This window comes from Malus domestica, chromosome 10 (assembly GCF_042453785.1).
Source record: "Malus domestica chromosome 10, GDT2T_hap1".
In the NCBI taxonomy this organism is placed as follows: Eukaryota; Viridiplantae; Streptophyta; class Magnoliopsida; order Rosales; family Rosaceae; genus Malus; species Malus domestica.
Genome location: NC_091670.1, coordinates 3,893,850 through 3,910,731, shown reverse-complemented (window position 1 = coordinate 3,910,731; position 16,882 = coordinate 3,893,850). Strand labels below are relative to the sequence as shown.

The following is a 16,882-nucleotide window of genomic DNA, read 5'->3' as shown; positions in this document are numbered from 1 at the left end:
GACCAATACAAGCCCAAATATACTTCCCTTCATTTTTGAATGCAACAGATGCCACAGAGTGTGCCGCACGATTACCTTCTCTAGGCTTTTTTAGCTACACTGTTGTTTTCTTGTTTTAAATATATGTAGTTATTTTCTTTCATTATAAAAGATAACTTTTGCTAATAAATCTATAATTAGGAATGTCATAATAAATTAAAATTTTAAAAGTTTGAAGATATAATCTTTAAAAGCCTCATTTTTTTTCTTATACGATATCATTTAACCATTTATTTTCTAGTCACTATTTGATGGTCATCTAATTTTCATTTTATTTGAAAACCATTTTGTCATCCATATATCAATGATTTGTTTAACACATAAATTTTTCTTGAGATGAACTCTGGATGATAATAAAGAGCAAGAATAGTTCTAATTATAATATTTGAATGGTGATATGATAAGTACATATCCACCGTGCCATGCTTTTTCTATTAAAAAGCAAGGAGTTTTGAACCCAAAAACATAAGGGATGCAGATAGATACACAAACCCAACACACCATGTTTCATTTTTATTTATTTTCTTGTGCGTTATATCAATTTTTACACATAAAAAATAAAAAGTATAAAAGAAAATATAGCAACCAAAATTTTAGGCCATGTAAGGGCCCCGTTTGGATCTTGCACAAGGTCTCTAAAATCTCAAGACTGGCCTCGGTAGTCATCAGTACTTTTTATATATTTCAATGTCTTTCCAACGTGATTCCATGTAGTAGGTAATGTTAGCCGGTGCAGCATAAACTCCACATTTGAAGTACAAATCTCCTGGCCCTTGATCCTTCACCCGAAATTTCTGGACTCCGTCAATGAAAATAGTCACGCTCCCTCCGTCGACGTCATGGATTATGTTAAGTCTGAACCACTTATCGTAAAGATTTGTACCCACCAAATCTCGACTATAATACCTCATGTCGCCGTTATAGATTCTTAGGATTATAGTCGTAGCACCCTTAGCTGCTCCATGGATCTGTGCTACTGTAGCACCAGAGGTTCCATTTGGCACAAATCCATACCCTTCAAATTGCCATATTCCAGATGAGTAGTCAAATCCCTGCATAAAACTTAGTTAGCGCCAACTAATGATTGCTTTTTCGTCGGACAATATATGAATCTGGACTACCCGTTCTAGAAGCGTTCCACATAAAACATATACAACGCATGGCAAAAAAGCACAAACAAATCCATATAAGGATTTATAAGGAAGCATCCGTATAAGTATTTATAAGGAAGCATTTTTTTCTTGTTAGATTTATGTTGGCAAACTATATATATATATATATATATATGGACCATATAAGTCAACTTGATCGATAGTTTATATTCACTGTCTAAATGTAAAATCAAACATTTGATAAAATTTAACATGATCAATGACTAAGATTCATATTTTGACAAGTAATTCTTGCTCACGGTATATATAGAGTAATGTTCTCTTTTGTCAAATCATTTGACAATGTAGGAGTATTTATAATATATATACAAGACAAAGGTATTCTATTAGACTGTCTGACAACATAAGAGACTTATTCATAAAACTGTGATCTGAACAACATATTCAGTAAAAAAATCAATCTAATCAAATCCATCATATACCAACATAAACATTTATCAGTAGGATTATGGGGCTAGTCATATATAGCAGGTTAGGAGGCGTACCCTCATGCGAACTTCAGTACGTGGCTGGGTTTGGCTATTAGGGTCATGGGGCTTGTCATCAGCATAGACCCACAAACGCCTTACACCATTGACAAAACTGTAGCGCTCCTCCAGTGGTACGTCATACGGTTTCTGTAATTCGGAATTATATTCCGTTAACGGAACATCGACGAAGCCATCAGTCGGATCAGCACCACATAACTGAATGATGTCTTTCAGTGAGCCCAGAAAAAACAAGGAGAGAAGGTAACCTCTCATGTTTTCTTTCTCCACTACCTACCTCGTATGGTTGATGGTGGGAGCTTATATCTCTGCATCTTGGTGTGTGTGTATATATATACACATTAGATCATTGTTCACATTACTTATTTTCATCCTTTATTTTAATATATTTTCATTTTGTAATTTGACATTTACAGCACCACCACCACTAAACCATATCTCAATAGTAGGGTCTGCGCTCTGGTTTGTGCTAAGTTTTTCGTTAATTCCAAATACTACATACATTTTCTTATATTTAACTCTACACGTGTAAATTTAGCTTATGTTGCCGGTCCCAAGCCCGGATAAAGGGGAAGGAGGAGTGCGTCAGGTAGTTTACAATCAACGCTTTGTTCTTCACATCGAATCCCTATGATATGAATCCTAAACGCAATTTGACATTTACTAATGAACATTTTGAGTATTGAAAACAAACATATCGCTCTATGAAAGATAATTATTGACACGATTCTTTCTATGTATATTACGATACATTCTGCCTTGTGATCCGAGTACACTATAACGTTTGTCACTAAACATAAAGAATAATAATGAAGCGGCTTTGAATTACCTTTAATATTTGAGTACTGTTAGGGAGATTAAAATTTTGAACTAAATTTGTAAACTAATTGACGTAATAATCAAAACATTAACAACTACATCATCAGTTTACAAAATTTAGTCTCCCTAACTTTACCCTTAATATTTTACCATTTAGCCTAACTAATTAAAGTCCTTATACTAATTCTAACGTGGGTTGCATGGAAGGCAAACAAAAGCTTTTTCAACAAAAGGTTATTATATATCGGCGGGGAGTGTGCACCCGTGAGGATATTTGCAGGGGAGTTAGCACAATATTATTGTTAAATTCAAGCTAATTAATAATGTAAATACCCACAAGATGACAAGGCATGTGAAACTACCCAAGTATGGTTTCTTAGAACACTATGACAATGCTAGTTAAAAAAATTAAAGGATCACTTTGGATACGGTCCCTAATTATTAATATTCTTTTACTGAAACCTTGTTGGTTTTCAATTTTTTATCGAAGTCCCTGAAATTAATGTGATAATGTATTTTCATGCAGGTTATTATATTTTTTAAATTAAAAATTGAAATTTATAGTTGTTTGTATTAATGAGATTTTAAATAAATAAAACCCATAATTTGTTGATTAAAATTATTAAAATATAAATTATACTCTCCAATATATTTTGTGTGTGTGTGTGTATGTATATAAACGTGGGTACATTCATCAAAATTAACAAAAAAAATTATTGTACCAAAATATGGGTACATTCTTCAAAACCACACAAAAAATAATAGATATTTGGCTTCATAACATTAGTAAATTTCTTTGATTAAACTTGACATGGATACATTCTCAAATACGGAAAAATAATGTACCCATATAAGTTTAAAAATGGATTAGGAAAAAATTGAATAGATTTTATATATGAAAAAAGGGTACATTTTACTACAACAAATTGGTATATTTAAGAATGGGTACATTTTAAGATTAAAAATTTGAAAAATTACATGAATGGGTACATATAAGATTAAAAAATTGGAGACCTTTTTATAAAAAATTAAGGAGTACAAACTTATTCTAATTTTTTTTTTTATTTTGGAAATGTTTTGAATTGAAAATTAGTTAGGAGTTTACTAAAGGTGTGAGTATTAAAATCCTAAATCAATTATTAGTTTTTGTTTTAAAAATTATATAACTGATATGTAAATTTATTATTATATTAATGCTAGGGACTTTTGTCACATCCCGGCCCGGGGCGGATCACTTCCCGGCCCCGCTCCACCACCGTAGCACGATATTGTCCGCTTTGGGCCCCGACCACGCCCTCACGGTTTTGTTTCTGGGAACTCACGAGCAACTTCCCAGTGGGTCACCCATCCTGGGAGTGCTCTAGCCCCCTTCTCGCTTAACTTCGGAGTTCCGACGGAACCCGAAGCCAGTGAGCTCCCAAAAGGCCTCGTGCTAGGTAGGGATGGGAATACACATTTAAGGATCGCTCCCCTGGGCGATGTGGGATGTTACAATCCACCCCCCTTAGGGGCCCGACGTCCTCGTCGGCACACCACGGCCAGGGTTAGGCTCTGATACCAAATTGTCACATCCCGGCCCAATGCGGATCACTTCCCGGGCCCGCTCCACCACCGTAGCACGATATTGTCCGCTTTGGGCCCCGACCACGCCCTCACGGTTTTGTTTCTGGGAACTCACGAGCAACTTCCCAGTGGGTCACCCATCCTGGGAGTGCTCTAGCCCCCTTCTCGCTTAACTTCGGAGTTCCGACGGAACCCGAAGCCAGTGAGCTCCCAAAAGGCCTCGTGCTAGGTAGGGATGGGAATACACATTTAAGGATCGCTCCCCTGGGCGATGTGGGATGTTACAACTTTGATCAAAATTTGAAAACTAATAAGGTTTCAATCAAAGAACATTAGTAACTAAGAATCGGATACTAATTTTTTCAAAATTAAATTTAGTAACTAAGAATCGGATACTAATAGTTTAGGGACTAAATCGGTACTTCACCCAAAAATAAAATAAAAAATCTCTTGGACGGTGCTTCATGCAGCAAGTTCAATTCAGAACCTTCCTTTTTGAAATTTCATACATTTTTTTATAAAAGTAACTATAAAGTTAGTAAATCTCTTCTCTATTATACATCTTAGTTTAGTGTTAAAGTTTAATAGTCTACACAATAACAACAAAGCATTTTTCCACTAAGTTGGGTCGGCTTCAAAGTTTAATAGTCTATAATAAAATAAAATTAGTCTATGTGCAGACTTATACATGAAGGGAATCATGTTCGTTATTACGAAAAAAAATTTCAATGTGCTGAAAACACAACTCGGTACATCAAGTATCATAATATAAGTGATGCAATATCTTAAAAAAATATTTCAATCATTTATATTATAACACTTGGTGTACTGAGTCGTGTTCTCGATATGCTGAAAAATCTCTTTTATTATATAATACACCTCCTAAAATTGGCATAATGACCAACACAATTATCTATGAAAGTTAATAATATATGTGCAAGATGATGCGAAATTTTTCAATGTGTCGTTCCATGGCCTGATATACCAAGTGTAATAATGCATCGGAAACTTAAAAGAAAAAATTTCAACCAATTGTAGTATGACACTTGGTGTGGTATTCTTCTTCATTTGTAAGTGAGAGGTCATAGGTTTGATTATCGTCAAAAGTGAAGTTGAACCACATTATTATGGCAAGTCCATTGTAACACCTAACAACATGATAATTTCCTTCATTCTTTGATTACATTTTTTTGTTGTTATTGCTTATTACAAAATTCAGATTACGGATTATGCTCGTTGCCCAACGTAGTGTATCCATCTCTGTTCACTCAAGTTAGAACTCTAGTCCTTGTAAATTATGGCAATGTTGAACTTTAGAATATTGGTTGTATTCACTAATAAAAACAAAACCTCTTTTCACTAAATAGAGTCAGCGGTATAAATTATACATTCCCTTACCTTAATGTTTGGTTTGCTTCCATTAATCTAAAGAACGATGATATTTAATTGTATATTGAAGTATAATTATTTATTTGGGATAATATCATATAGGTCAAATATATCAGATGAATATTATCCCAAAACAAAAGGGATAATATCATAAAATTACACCTCAAAATTCTCAACCCTTTTGTAATTTTATGGACTGTACAAGTTAAGGTACTGGTTAAGGACCCCCTGGTGTATTCAATTGAGAATTTGAGAGATTTTAATGGATTTATAAATCCATGGATTTTTATGGAGTTTAATTGATTTGTAGAGATTCCATGTAAAATTTTGATTCAATTCCCTCGAAATCTCTTGGGGGAGGTGAGATTTGTGAATGCTCAAAATACACTACGAAATCTCTCCAATTCCCTCTAATTCCTCAACTTTCTCAAATTCTTTAAAATCAAATTCTAATTGAATATACCTGGAATGTTATAAACTTCTTTAAAATTCTAATTGAATACACCCGGATTTCTAAGGATTTTCATAAACTATCTTAAAATCCTGATTGAATACACATTGAATTTTAGAGAATCACTTAAATTCCTGATTGAATACCCCTAGATTCATTAAAAGAATTAAAATCCCTCAAAATCCTAATTGAATACACCCCCCTTAGTCTTTTGGGGGTTTTGATTCCAAGAAGATACTGAAAGCAGAGCGCGGAGTAACCCTCATCCTTTCATTTCTTCTTCATCGATACTCTAATTCGATTTGATTATATCTACTTATGTTTGTTGTGATCAATTTATTGTGTTGCAGATTGACTTAACCTCTCATATTGTGAAGGTTTTCTTGGCGTTAAAGGTATGGATTGTTCTGTATTGTTGGATTTTCTGTGTGGTAAATTGAACCCAGTTTGTAAAAATTTCAAAAGTTTGATGGATTAGGAATAAATTTTAAATCGTTGTCATGGTTTGATTTACAAATGGATGATCATGATTAATTTTTGGGTTTAATTTAGTTGTTGATGATTGTGGATGAGTTGTGAAACTTATTTTCTATTATGTTATCTGTGCCTGTTATGATGTTCTTATCTTGATTATATTTGATTGAGGTCATGATGATTTATGGGGTTTTTTTTTTTATAAATATGATCCATGTCTGAGCGTTCTGGTTAGCAGGCCTACTTAGTTGAATCAGCTAAGTTTCATGTCTGACATCGACGTACAGCTTCCCACTGCCTTTGGTATGTTTTCTGTTAATTCATAACTCATTTGAGTCTGTTTGTGCACTTGAATGCATGCCTGTGTACCTAGATGCCCGAGAGATCATTTTTTTTAATTGAATTCAATTGGGTAAGTTTTTTAATTGAAAACCTGGGTACCTAGATGCTCTAAAGATCATTTTTCAGTCATCGGTACAGGACTGTTATAATTTAGTAGTTGTGCAGTTTGAGAATTGGTGTGTAGTTGTCTGTGGAATTCAAACAATTTAAAGGTTACCGCATTCACATCTCATAAGGAGATATTGACATAGATAAATGCAGTAGATTAATGAGACCATCTAAAAATATGCACTGCATTCTGTCACAAGTCATTTTAATAACATTTATAATCTCATTTGTCATGCTAAAATTTTGGGCCTCTTTCTTTTAAATTTTTCTGCGTACCGAGTGTGAACATTGTTGATAATGTCATTGTTTACAATTCAGTCAGTGGACAGAACCTAGGGAAAGCGTGAAAGAGTATGCAGGTAATTCCTTTGTTTTGGGTGAGTCTCAATTAACCAGTGCATATAGTTTGGTTCATTCTGGCACTACTCATTCTAATAACATTTATAATCTCATATGTCATGCAAAAAAATTTTAGGCCTCTTTCTTTTAAATTTTTCTGCGTACCGAGGGTAAACATTGTTGATAATGTTGTTGTTTACAATTCACAGTCAGTAGACAGAACCTAAGGAAAGAGTGAAACAGTATGCATTTATTTCCTCTGTTTTGCGTGAGTCTCAATTGGCCAGTGCACCTATATTTGATAATACAATTTAATACATAATTCGAATGGATCAAGGACTTTTTATTGTTGAAATGTTTGACTGAAGCTTTTAGACTCGATCAAATAACCGTTTATAAGAGATTAAGACACATGTAGGACCTGTTGTAAAAGAAAAATAAACAAAGGTGAAATCATTGCTACAATTATAATTTGGAGAGAGTCCACTCAGCGTCCGAGTCCGACGGTTCGTGGCAAACTGAAATCATTTGCTCTTCCTCTTCGGCCTTCCGTCTCCGCCGCTCTGGTTGCTTTGCTGTGTAAGTAACACAACGACGGAGAAGCAGCCAAATGGCGCAAGCTAAAGAGTCCACGTCGTCGGGTCCGCTGACCCAACCCGACTTTGAAGATGTTTCCAGGTCTCCGCCAAGCTCCCCCAACTCCTCCACTCGCAAGGTTTGTCTGTCTCTCTGTCACCTTGCCGCCACTTTAGAAAACCTCTTCCCCAATTTGGAAATTGAATCATTTTGTTTTTGTGGCAGTTTGGGGATTTGATTAGAGCATGAAATTTGAAAGAAGCATAATTAATAGTTGAATGCTGAAATTTTCCTAATTAGCTTAGGCAGATAGAGAAATGTTGTATTAGAAACCTGCAAGAACAAGATGATTTTGGATTGAAAAATTGGGGGTTTGGAATTTGAATAAAATCATGGAAAGATATAATTGTTGGGTAGCTAGCTATGATTGAGGTTGTTATGATGGTAAGTCAAGGGGCTTGTAGCTCAGTTGGTTCCCGAGTTCGAATCCCCCTTCCCCAAGTATTTGCTTGTGTAAAAAAAAAAAAAAAATGCCAAAAACTTATTTTGATCTCTTGGATAAACTACAAATGGAAATGGGTAGTCTTGAGAAATGAATCCGCAGTAACAACTCGAAATGTAAAGTGTTGCTAATTTCTTCATACTCGTTTCAAGTTTGAAGTTCCATTTGTTGTGCAAATATTAATAGCTTACGCTTTCATGACCTCTATAAAGAATGTCACAAAAGGTTTGAAAAATGCTAAACAGAAGGGGGTGTAATAGTCCATGATAGTGGTGCGAAGTAGATTTTGTACCAACGGGTTTTAGGCACTTATGTTAGTTGTTTTCCTCTATCTAGTCTTATTTAAAGTCATCATTTACTGGATCTGTTTGTGCCGGAGTTTTTGTTGGTTGTTTTTCAATGCATAAAGTATACCAAACACCTTGTGTATTCAGTATACCATTTACCCTTGAATTTGATCAGGCCTGCTATGCAGTGCTTCAGAGTTGGGTCTCCAAGAAATTCATGACTGGATGGTAATGTGCATAAATTGGGTTTGGTTATTTTCTTATTATATAATCTTTTGTAATATATAAAGTTTGATCGTAACAACAAAAGATTTGAACTGTGAATTTGCAGTATGGTTCTCTTTCCTGTCACTGTTACGTTCTTCATCACTTGGTGGTTTGTTCAGTTTGTAGATGGTTTTTCCAGCCCAATATATGCCAGGCTTGGGGTTAGCATATTTGGTATGACTCCAAAGAGTTCTTACTTACATATGTTTCTGCATGTTTTGAAATACTAGTAATACTTTTGACCAAAAAAATTGGGGGAAATTCTGGTGGTACCATATGCCTTGAATAGGTTTTGTGGAAGTTTCCAAGTAGTTCAAGTTGCAGTAACTATCAAAGAGGAGCAAAAAATTAGAAGAAGGCCGATGTGAATCATCAAGCCTCTTATATACCATTTTTGGGTAGCATTTTTCAGTTCATGTGGGGAAATTTTTTACAATGTGGAGTGTCTTTAATTTATTTGGTCTAAGTAGAATCATATCTTAAGATCATACCAAGTTTTGCTGGATAATGGATTAAATGTTCGCCAATTTCATCGTGGGTAGTTAATTGTTTAATCTATGTCCTTGTGTGCTTCAGTATTGATTACTTCTTTTTTATTGTTGCAGGCCTAGGATTTGTTACATCCCTACTTTTTATATTCTTGATTGGTATTTTTGCTTCATCATGGATGGGTGAGACAGTTTTCTGGATTGGAGAATGGTTCATAAAACGATTGCCCTTTATGAAGCACATATACTCGGCCTCTAAACAGATTAGTTCTGCGATCTCTCCAGGTAATTGCCTTTATTTCGATTTATATGTCCATTCTTATATGTTCTTGTAAAGTTTTTGCATGGCTCCGTCCTAATTATTTTAGGGTTTATATTCTCCTCTATCACATCTGGGCTATAAAGGAGCTTAGCTACTTGCAAGCATGTTGGCCTCACTTGATAAAGGCTACACCTGAGCTCGTTTGTTCAACAGATGAACCAATCCAAGCTTAGCTTAGGCTTGTAAAAATAACAATCCAAGCCCAGAAATTAGTTGGTTAAATCATTAGGCTCACCAACCTATCTGAAGTGGCTCTTTGTATGATTTTTCCGCCAGAAAGTATACCATATAATGGTGAATTCTGATGCTTGAATGTTTTTGTCAACTCCCATGTAGGCTTTCATCACGCTGTTTGACTTAAGTTGAATAATCATGTGAACTTGAAATATAAGTTCCCTTGCTTGGGTACTAGGGAGACACAGATGATTCCCTATCTAAGATAAACCTCTGACCCCTGTTATTGCCATTGTAAAGAAAAAGTGGTGAGCGCACACATGCAATGGTCTTCCTAATTCAAACAAATAGTTTTGTTTATATTATTTGGTAGGCTGCATTAGTTTCTCCGGAGCTAGTAAAAGTTGGTGATGCCGTCTACTTTCTGAGTGTGTGGTTTGGTGCATGGTAGAATTAGTGTATTTCTGATATGGAATTCATTCAGTGCTTTTCTTTTCTTCGTCTCCATTTAGCTATACTCAGAAATTAATTCTCTTTCTATTGGACAGATCAAAAGACCACTGCTTTTAAAGAGGTTGCAATTATCCGTCATCCTCGACTTGGTGAATATGCATTTGGTTTTATAACATCATCTGTAACCCTTCAGGTATGTTGAACTGTCCAGCTATTAGACGATCTACCTTACACATGTTATGTTAGAACTTCATGTATAACCACCTCGACATAGTTTAATGTTCTATTTGTCAACAGATTGGTGTGTGTTTGGAAGAAGCAGGTATAGTTTGTATGTTCAGATTTTGTTTGTCCCAATTTTGACCTTGCTGGTTTTCCCCTTATATTAGAAGCTGGTGGTGGCTTAGTGGTTGTTAATGCACAAGAGAGGTATCTGTCAGATAAACTATTTGATCCCCTTGAAAAGCAGTTTCTTGTGTCTGAAAAAGGTTTCCTTTTTTGCTGTTCTTTCTCGAAAAAGTAACGGTTGGTTAGTTTTGGCACCTTCTCGGAAGTACAGAACTGGTTTCTTTGGCATTATTATTATCTTTTCCTATACAGTTCATGCGGGAGATTTTTAAGTTCATTAAATGTAAAGAATTTCTTAGAAGCAGGTGATGGATTATGTTGGTTGTTAATGCATTGGAGAGGAATAACTTTGGGAACAGCTATTTGATTCCCTCAAAAGACAGTTTCTTGTGTCTGAATAAAAGGGTTCTCTGTTTGCTTTTCTTTTGTTGAAAAAGAAAAGGTTGGCTAATTTTGGCACCTCCTAGAAGTACAAAATTGGTTTCTCTGGCATTATTTTATTTTTCCAAGTACAGTTCTTAATTTAAATGTCGTACCCAGTGCACAAGGCTCCCGCTTTACCCAAGTAGGAAAATACTATGGATATCACCAATTTTTACATGCAATCCGCAAAGCAATACTTAATTTAAAAAAAAAATGTATTTGGATAAGATTAACAGTTATATTGCAACAGCCTTCTAAAAGGAAAGAAAGGAACAGTTTTATGCAATATAAGCTGCAAATGAAAAATAAATAAATAGTAATAATAGAATAGTTGTGTTGTGATGGTTAGCAATGGAAAAAAAAATTAATACTCTAATAGTTAGATTTGGCTGTAGTTCATAATGGATTTTCTTATAATAACCATGAGTTACCTTTTGAATCTGATTGTTTTGTGGTTGATTACAGAGGGATGATGGAGACGAGGAGTTGTGTAGTGTTTATGTCCCAACAAACCATCTGTACATTGGCGATATTTTTCTTGTCAAATCTGAAGAGATCATACGACCAAATTTGTCAGTTCGGGAAGGCATAGGTTTGTTTCCTCTTTTGTGGACATGCAGTCGTGCACCGTATAGTCTAATTCATTCATGGACGTGATAGTGTTGCATTAAATGTGTTTTGCTTGTGACTTTTCTATATTTTACTTATTCATAGAAGAAGAGGACACATATACATTATAACCAGTGCACAAGGCAAGTGCCTTCGCCCATGAGCGGTAGGTCTCGGGTTCGAGACTTGGGAGCAGCCTCTCCATAAATGGGGGTAAGGCTAGCCGACATTCACCTCTCCCAGACCCTGCGTAAAGCGGGAGCCTTGTGCACTGGGTACGACCTTTTATAGAAGAAGAGGACACATATACATTATAACCAGGAAAGCCTATGTTTAATATGGAGCAAAGATCGATTGGTAATTTACAGATGTCTTGTAGGTTTAGCAGACATGCTTTAATTTCTGTCAATAAGGTAGTATACTCAAAAAAGCTAAACAGGAATAAAGTTGACGAAGTAATAGCTTTAGATCAGGTGGCACTGAGAGAGAGGTGGGGTTAGGCCAAGATTCAAGTCTTGATGTATGCAAAACAAGAAACACTATACAGAGGAGGCCAAGAATAAAGTTGATAAAACTCGGCTTTCTGAAATAATATGTTTGTTGTTCGGGAATTTTAAGAGCTCAATGAAAAATGAAAAATAAATCAGTTTAAGTTGTATGCCAGAAAAAGCAAATCTTATCCTTTATCCTTGATTTGAATTGAGTGGAGGAAATTGGATTCAAGTGTTTTTGCTCAGGATGGTTTTGTCTTCGAACATGGTTCGACCCTTTTCACACTGATCCGATTACTTGGGGTATAGTGTATAAGTTGTCGTGCAACTTGATTGTTCTGCTCTTTTAACATGGACACATACATTTTTTGCATTTTCCCACTCCTTTCACTACTCTCCCAAAGGATAAGTCATTTGACTTGGAAGATGATTTTGTGAGCAATATTGTCATTTTTCCCTAGTTTTGAGCAGATGTTGAAGAAGTTTTGTTGAGTAGTACTATTATTTCATAACATTTTGACAATCGTTTCTCCCCTGGAATGCAGAGATCATAATCTCAGTTGGTATGACGATGCCACAAGTGATTTCCCCAATTGAAAGGTTTCCTCATCAGAGTGACAGGATTCCACCGAACAGAATGGCATCCCTTTAAAAACAAATGATACGGAGAGCTTATAGGACAGGCGCAGATGTACGCAACATGGTATGTTCCTCATACGGTAACTGCTCTGCTTGCTCACAAAACACGGCTAGACATGAGGACATGAGAAAACATGAGAAAACATGAGAAGAGCTTTATTTGTTTGTTCATGGATTTGTGGCTAGGGTTTGCATTTTGAATTTCGTATTGTATATTTCACTGCTATGATGTATATTCAGTATACCTTTAATGTTGAAATGAAATATAGAAATGCTGTTATGATGATTTCAGGGAAAGTATTTTCAAACCCCCATTTTCTCCCACTAAACACCACTCTATTTCTAGCAGTTTGATTGAGCAAATCAATGAAGAATCAACGGACATAAATTAACGCTGTTTTGAGTATAAAACATCATCAAATTACAATTCGTTATAAGGGGAATGCATACTTGCGTGTATGGAGCAAAGTATTTAAGTTGAAAAGTGATTTACAGTTTACACACGTCATTATTCTTTTCCTAGACATTCCTATCAATTTCTAGCTGTTTGATTGAAAAAATAAAAAATAATCAATGGATAGAAATGAGCAGGGTGTGTTTGAAAAAAAAAAAAAAAAAAGAAGAAGATTTTTGTACATAGTTCTCAAGGAGCTGGAATAGCTCTAACCGCAAGGTTGAAGGTTCAATCCCTTCCTCTAGCGTTTACTTTTCCCTTGAGAAATGTTTATGTAGCTGAATGGCTCAGTTAAAAGTGTGTAAAACTGACCACTTAAAATGTGTCATTGAGGACTACAGTCTGATGGTATTTCTTTTCAGTTGGAAGTGATAGGTTTTAGTTCGAATCTTGTAGATTTTAAATTGTCTATTGTGTGATTTAGCCGAATTTTTCCTCTTGCTAATGAAAAAATATCGATGTATTTAAATTTAAAAAAAAAAAAGAAAAAACTAAAAGCCCATTTAATTTTGGTTCTATATAGCCCAATGCAAAGGCCACCATTGCCTCCAACTCGTCTCTTTCTTTTCCTCCAGCACAAGAAAACACTCGGCATTCCTTCTTCAGCTCGATCTCACTCTCCGTTCTTCATCTCGACTTCTTGTTCTTCGTCTGTGCGCAATCATCAATCTCCAAGGTATTTTAACAACCCCTAATTTCTCCCAATATTTTCGATTTACATCACCCAGTCTATGAAATCAAACAAGTTTTCGATTTCTAGGGTTTATCCTGGAACACGATCATCAATTTAATTTTTCATCTGAATTTTGTGCTTCTCAGAGGTGGACTTTAAGAGCTAGCTATGAAGCTTGACACTAGCGGTCTCGAATCACACGCGCCGCATCTCTTCGGCGAGAGCAGTGGGTTTCTCGACGGCGTTTCCGGTCCTCCGTCTTTCGAGGTTCCCACTACCAATGATGTGAGTTTCCATATGTTTTTAGTGCTCTCTTTTCCGTCGTGGTTCCTAGTCTCCTCTGTGTGGTAGAATTTTTGGCTGATTTTTGTTTGTGTGTTTTTTTATTCTTCTGCTGTTTCAGTTTGATGGATTTCAGAAGGAAGCTATCCAGATGGTGAAGCCTGCAAAGGGGACAACCACGCTTGCATTCATCTTCAAGGATGGAGTCATGGTTGCTGCCGATTCTCGAGCTTCAATGGGAGGCTATATCTGTAAGATGCATTGCTTTATCACATATATTATGACATAATTGTATGCTTTGCTTTGTGCCATCAAGTGTTTGTGATGATTTAAGTTTTCGAGTGATTTTGATGAAGTGCTCTATTAATCGAATTGGCATATTCCCAGAGTGGATATTTTATGTCTGCATACCAGTGTACCTTGTCATGTTAGTGTAGGTGTCCTATTGTGTCTGTCATGTCTGCATACCGATGGATCTTATCTTTGTATACGGAACTTGGGTTCACATTTACAATCTTCTTCCTTATCTTTTCAGCGTCACAATCTGTGAAGAAGATTATTGAAATCAATCCGTACATGCTCGGTACAATGGCTGGAGGAGCTGCTGACTGCCAGTTTTGGCACAGAAATTTGGGGATTAAGGTAATGCATTTATTGTGTTTTCTTAATTTGAAGTTTACAACTTTAGACTTGTCATCTATAATTCTTTTCGAAGGTCTGGACTTGTATCTATTCTATGCTCCGTATACTTTCATGTTGCTTGTACGAGGACTTGGATCATCAATATGATTGAGAAACTTATCACGACGGGAATTGTATTGTAGTGTAGTGGTGTCATATTTATGTTCACTTACAAAGGGGATAACAATTGTCTTGTTTAATTCGAGTTATACTAACAACCAATTGTTTTGTAAAAATCAGTGTCGGCTTCATGAGTTAGCAAATAAGCGCAGAATTTCTGTTACTGGAGCATCGAAGCTGTTGGCAAATATTTTGTACTCTTACCGCGGAATGGGTCTCTCTGTTGGGACCATGATTGCTGGCTGGGACGAAACAGTAAGAAGATACAAATCATGTCACATGAAATTTTGTCATTTATACTCATGTAATGTGTATCCTTGTTGGAGTGCAGGGTCCTGGACTGTATTATGTTGACAGTGAGGGAGGCCGTTTGAAAGGAATGAGGTTTTCTGTTGGTTCGGGCTCGCCTTACGCTTATGGTGTTCTGGATAATGGGTGTGTGCTTCACTTTCACCCCTTTAGTTTTGTTTGTCTATTGGTGCAATGATGTTGAACCATTTTTTCTGCATTGTCTTTTCTAGTTGTCTTTATTAAGTATTTAACACAAGAATAGCAAGTGCATAGGATTTCTCTACATAATAATCACAAGCAAGTGTTTAGGATTTTGGTTATAGATACGAATCACAGGCAAGTGGTAGTGTAAAATGTACACGTTTCCTTACTTTGAACATCCTCGCTGTTTGAGAAGAAAAGTTTGAAATAAAATGAATTTGAAAATAGATTTGGAAGGAGTTGCGAAGGTGGGAGATGTAACTTGTCTACTTGAAATTTGCTTCCCTTATGCACTGGCCCACTATGCTTTTCCTTTGCTTTGCTTTTGGTAGAGGTTCAATTAGTAATCAGGATAACTGGCATATGGGAATCATTTAAGCCCCTTGCCCTGATGTTATGGTTGTAGCACAAGCACAGCCATGCTTGTTGTTTACCTTATCAGAAATTGAAATTGTCTTTCAATGCCATTGATTATGGCATTCCGTCTTGCCTTATCAAAAATTGCCTAGGCATTCCCTTCTTTCATCATCTATTGTATCAAATATATTAAAGTTTTCTCTGAGTTCTGGCCACTTGCAATTTCGTCAGTATAGCTGAGTTTTATTTGTATGCAGGAATTATCTTACTCTCTGTATACTTTGTTATGCACCCGTCATTCTTCTAACTCAAGTTGATTATGCTAGGTACCGGTATGACATGTCAGTCGAAGAAGCTGCTGAGTTGGCTAGAAGAGCTATCTATCATGCAACATTCCGTGATGGGGCCAGCGGGGGAGTGGCAAGCGGTAACTCTCTCTCTCTCTCTCTCTCTCTCTCTCTCTCTCTCTCTCTCTCTCTCTCTGCGCACATTCATGACTTTTATTTGTTTTTGAACTGGGGTGTTTTTTATTAGTCTATCACGTGGGGCCAAACGGATGGAAGAAGCTGTCCGGAGACGATGTTGGCGAACTTCACTACCACTATTACCCTGTAGTGGCAGGTTCTGTTGAGCAAGAAATGGTTGAAGTCTGATGGAAAATGGGAATACCAACGGTAGGATTTCATGGCCGATTCTGGGTTTATATGTGAAACTGTTTGTTGTATTAGGATTTCTAAGTTGACGTCACAACCTTCTGATCATTATTACATTCAATTGCGGATTTCATATAATTTGTTGGTGATGTTATTTCATTTGAATTAGACAGCTGATCACATTCGTGTCCGGTTTTTTTGTTCCCGCTATTCCATCTGTTGGTGTTTGTGTTCAGCAGATTGTGTGCATCCCCTTGGGTTTATCTCAAACCCACCTCCCTCTCTCTCTCTCTCTCTCTCTCTCTCTCTCTCTCTCTCTCTCTCTCTCTCTCTCTCTCAAGATCAACCTTGAGTTTCTCATCTAATCCAATTGGCCTCCCATACTTAGCGACTCCGACAGACGTACA

The 16,882-nt window shown here is 36.2% G+C and overlaps 3 protein-coding genes across 4 annotated transcripts; 2 read left to right on the top strand and 1 right to left on the bottom strand.

Annotated features, from left to right (window-relative positions):
• Window positions 1-704: 704 nt before the first annotated feature.
• LOC103444709 (citrate-binding protein-like) lies at window positions 705-1,954 on the bottom strand. The gene is made up of 2 exons (XM_070806083.1): window positions 1,697-1,954; window positions 705-1,091 (listed from the first exon to the last, which is right to left on the bottom strand). Exons 1-2 carry the CDS (start codon window positions 1,952-1,954, stop codon window positions 705-707), a joined length of 645 nt encoding a protein of 214 aa, XP_070662184.1.
• Window positions 1,955-6,274: 4,320 nt separating this feature from the next.
• LOC103444667 (protein LIKE COV 2-like) lies at window positions 6,275-13,049 on the top strand. 2 transcript variants are annotated; one of them, XM_070806793.1, is made up of 9 exons: window positions 6,275-6,316; window positions 6,634-6,698; window positions 7,603-7,899; window positions 8,725-8,777; window positions 8,881-8,990; window positions 9,422-9,589; window positions 10,349-10,446; window positions 11,490-11,616; window positions 12,670-13,049. In XM_070806793.1, the coding sequence occupies exons 3-9, from the start codon at window positions 7,795-7,797 to the stop codon at window positions 12,774-12,776; spliced, it is 768 nt and encodes a 255-aa protein (XP_070662894.1). In that variant the 5' UTR covers window positions 6,275-6,316; window positions 6,634-6,698; window positions 7,603-7,794; the 3' UTR covers window positions 12,777-13,049. The 2 variants fall into 2 exon arrangements, with proteins under 2 accessions (XP_070662894.1, XP_008381839.3); XM_008383617.4 differs by lacking the exon at window positions 6,275-6,316 and having other exon boundaries at window positions 6,599-7,899.
• Window positions 13,050-13,722: 673 nt separating this feature from the next.
• LOC103444668 (proteasome subunit beta type-5) lies at window positions 13,723-16,665 on the top strand. The gene is made up of 8 exons (XM_070806791.1): window positions 13,723-13,893; window positions 14,037-14,175; window positions 14,294-14,423; window positions 14,708-14,814; window positions 15,094-15,228; window positions 15,305-15,408; window positions 16,149-16,249; window positions 16,357-16,665. The coding sequence occupies exons 2-8, from the start codon at window positions 14,059-14,061 to the stop codon at window positions 16,473-16,475; spliced, it is 813 nt and encodes a 270-aa protein (XP_070662892.1). The 5' UTR covers window positions 13,723-13,893; window positions 14,037-14,058; the 3' UTR covers window positions 16,476-16,665.
• Window positions 16,666-16,882: the final 217 nt, after the last annotated feature.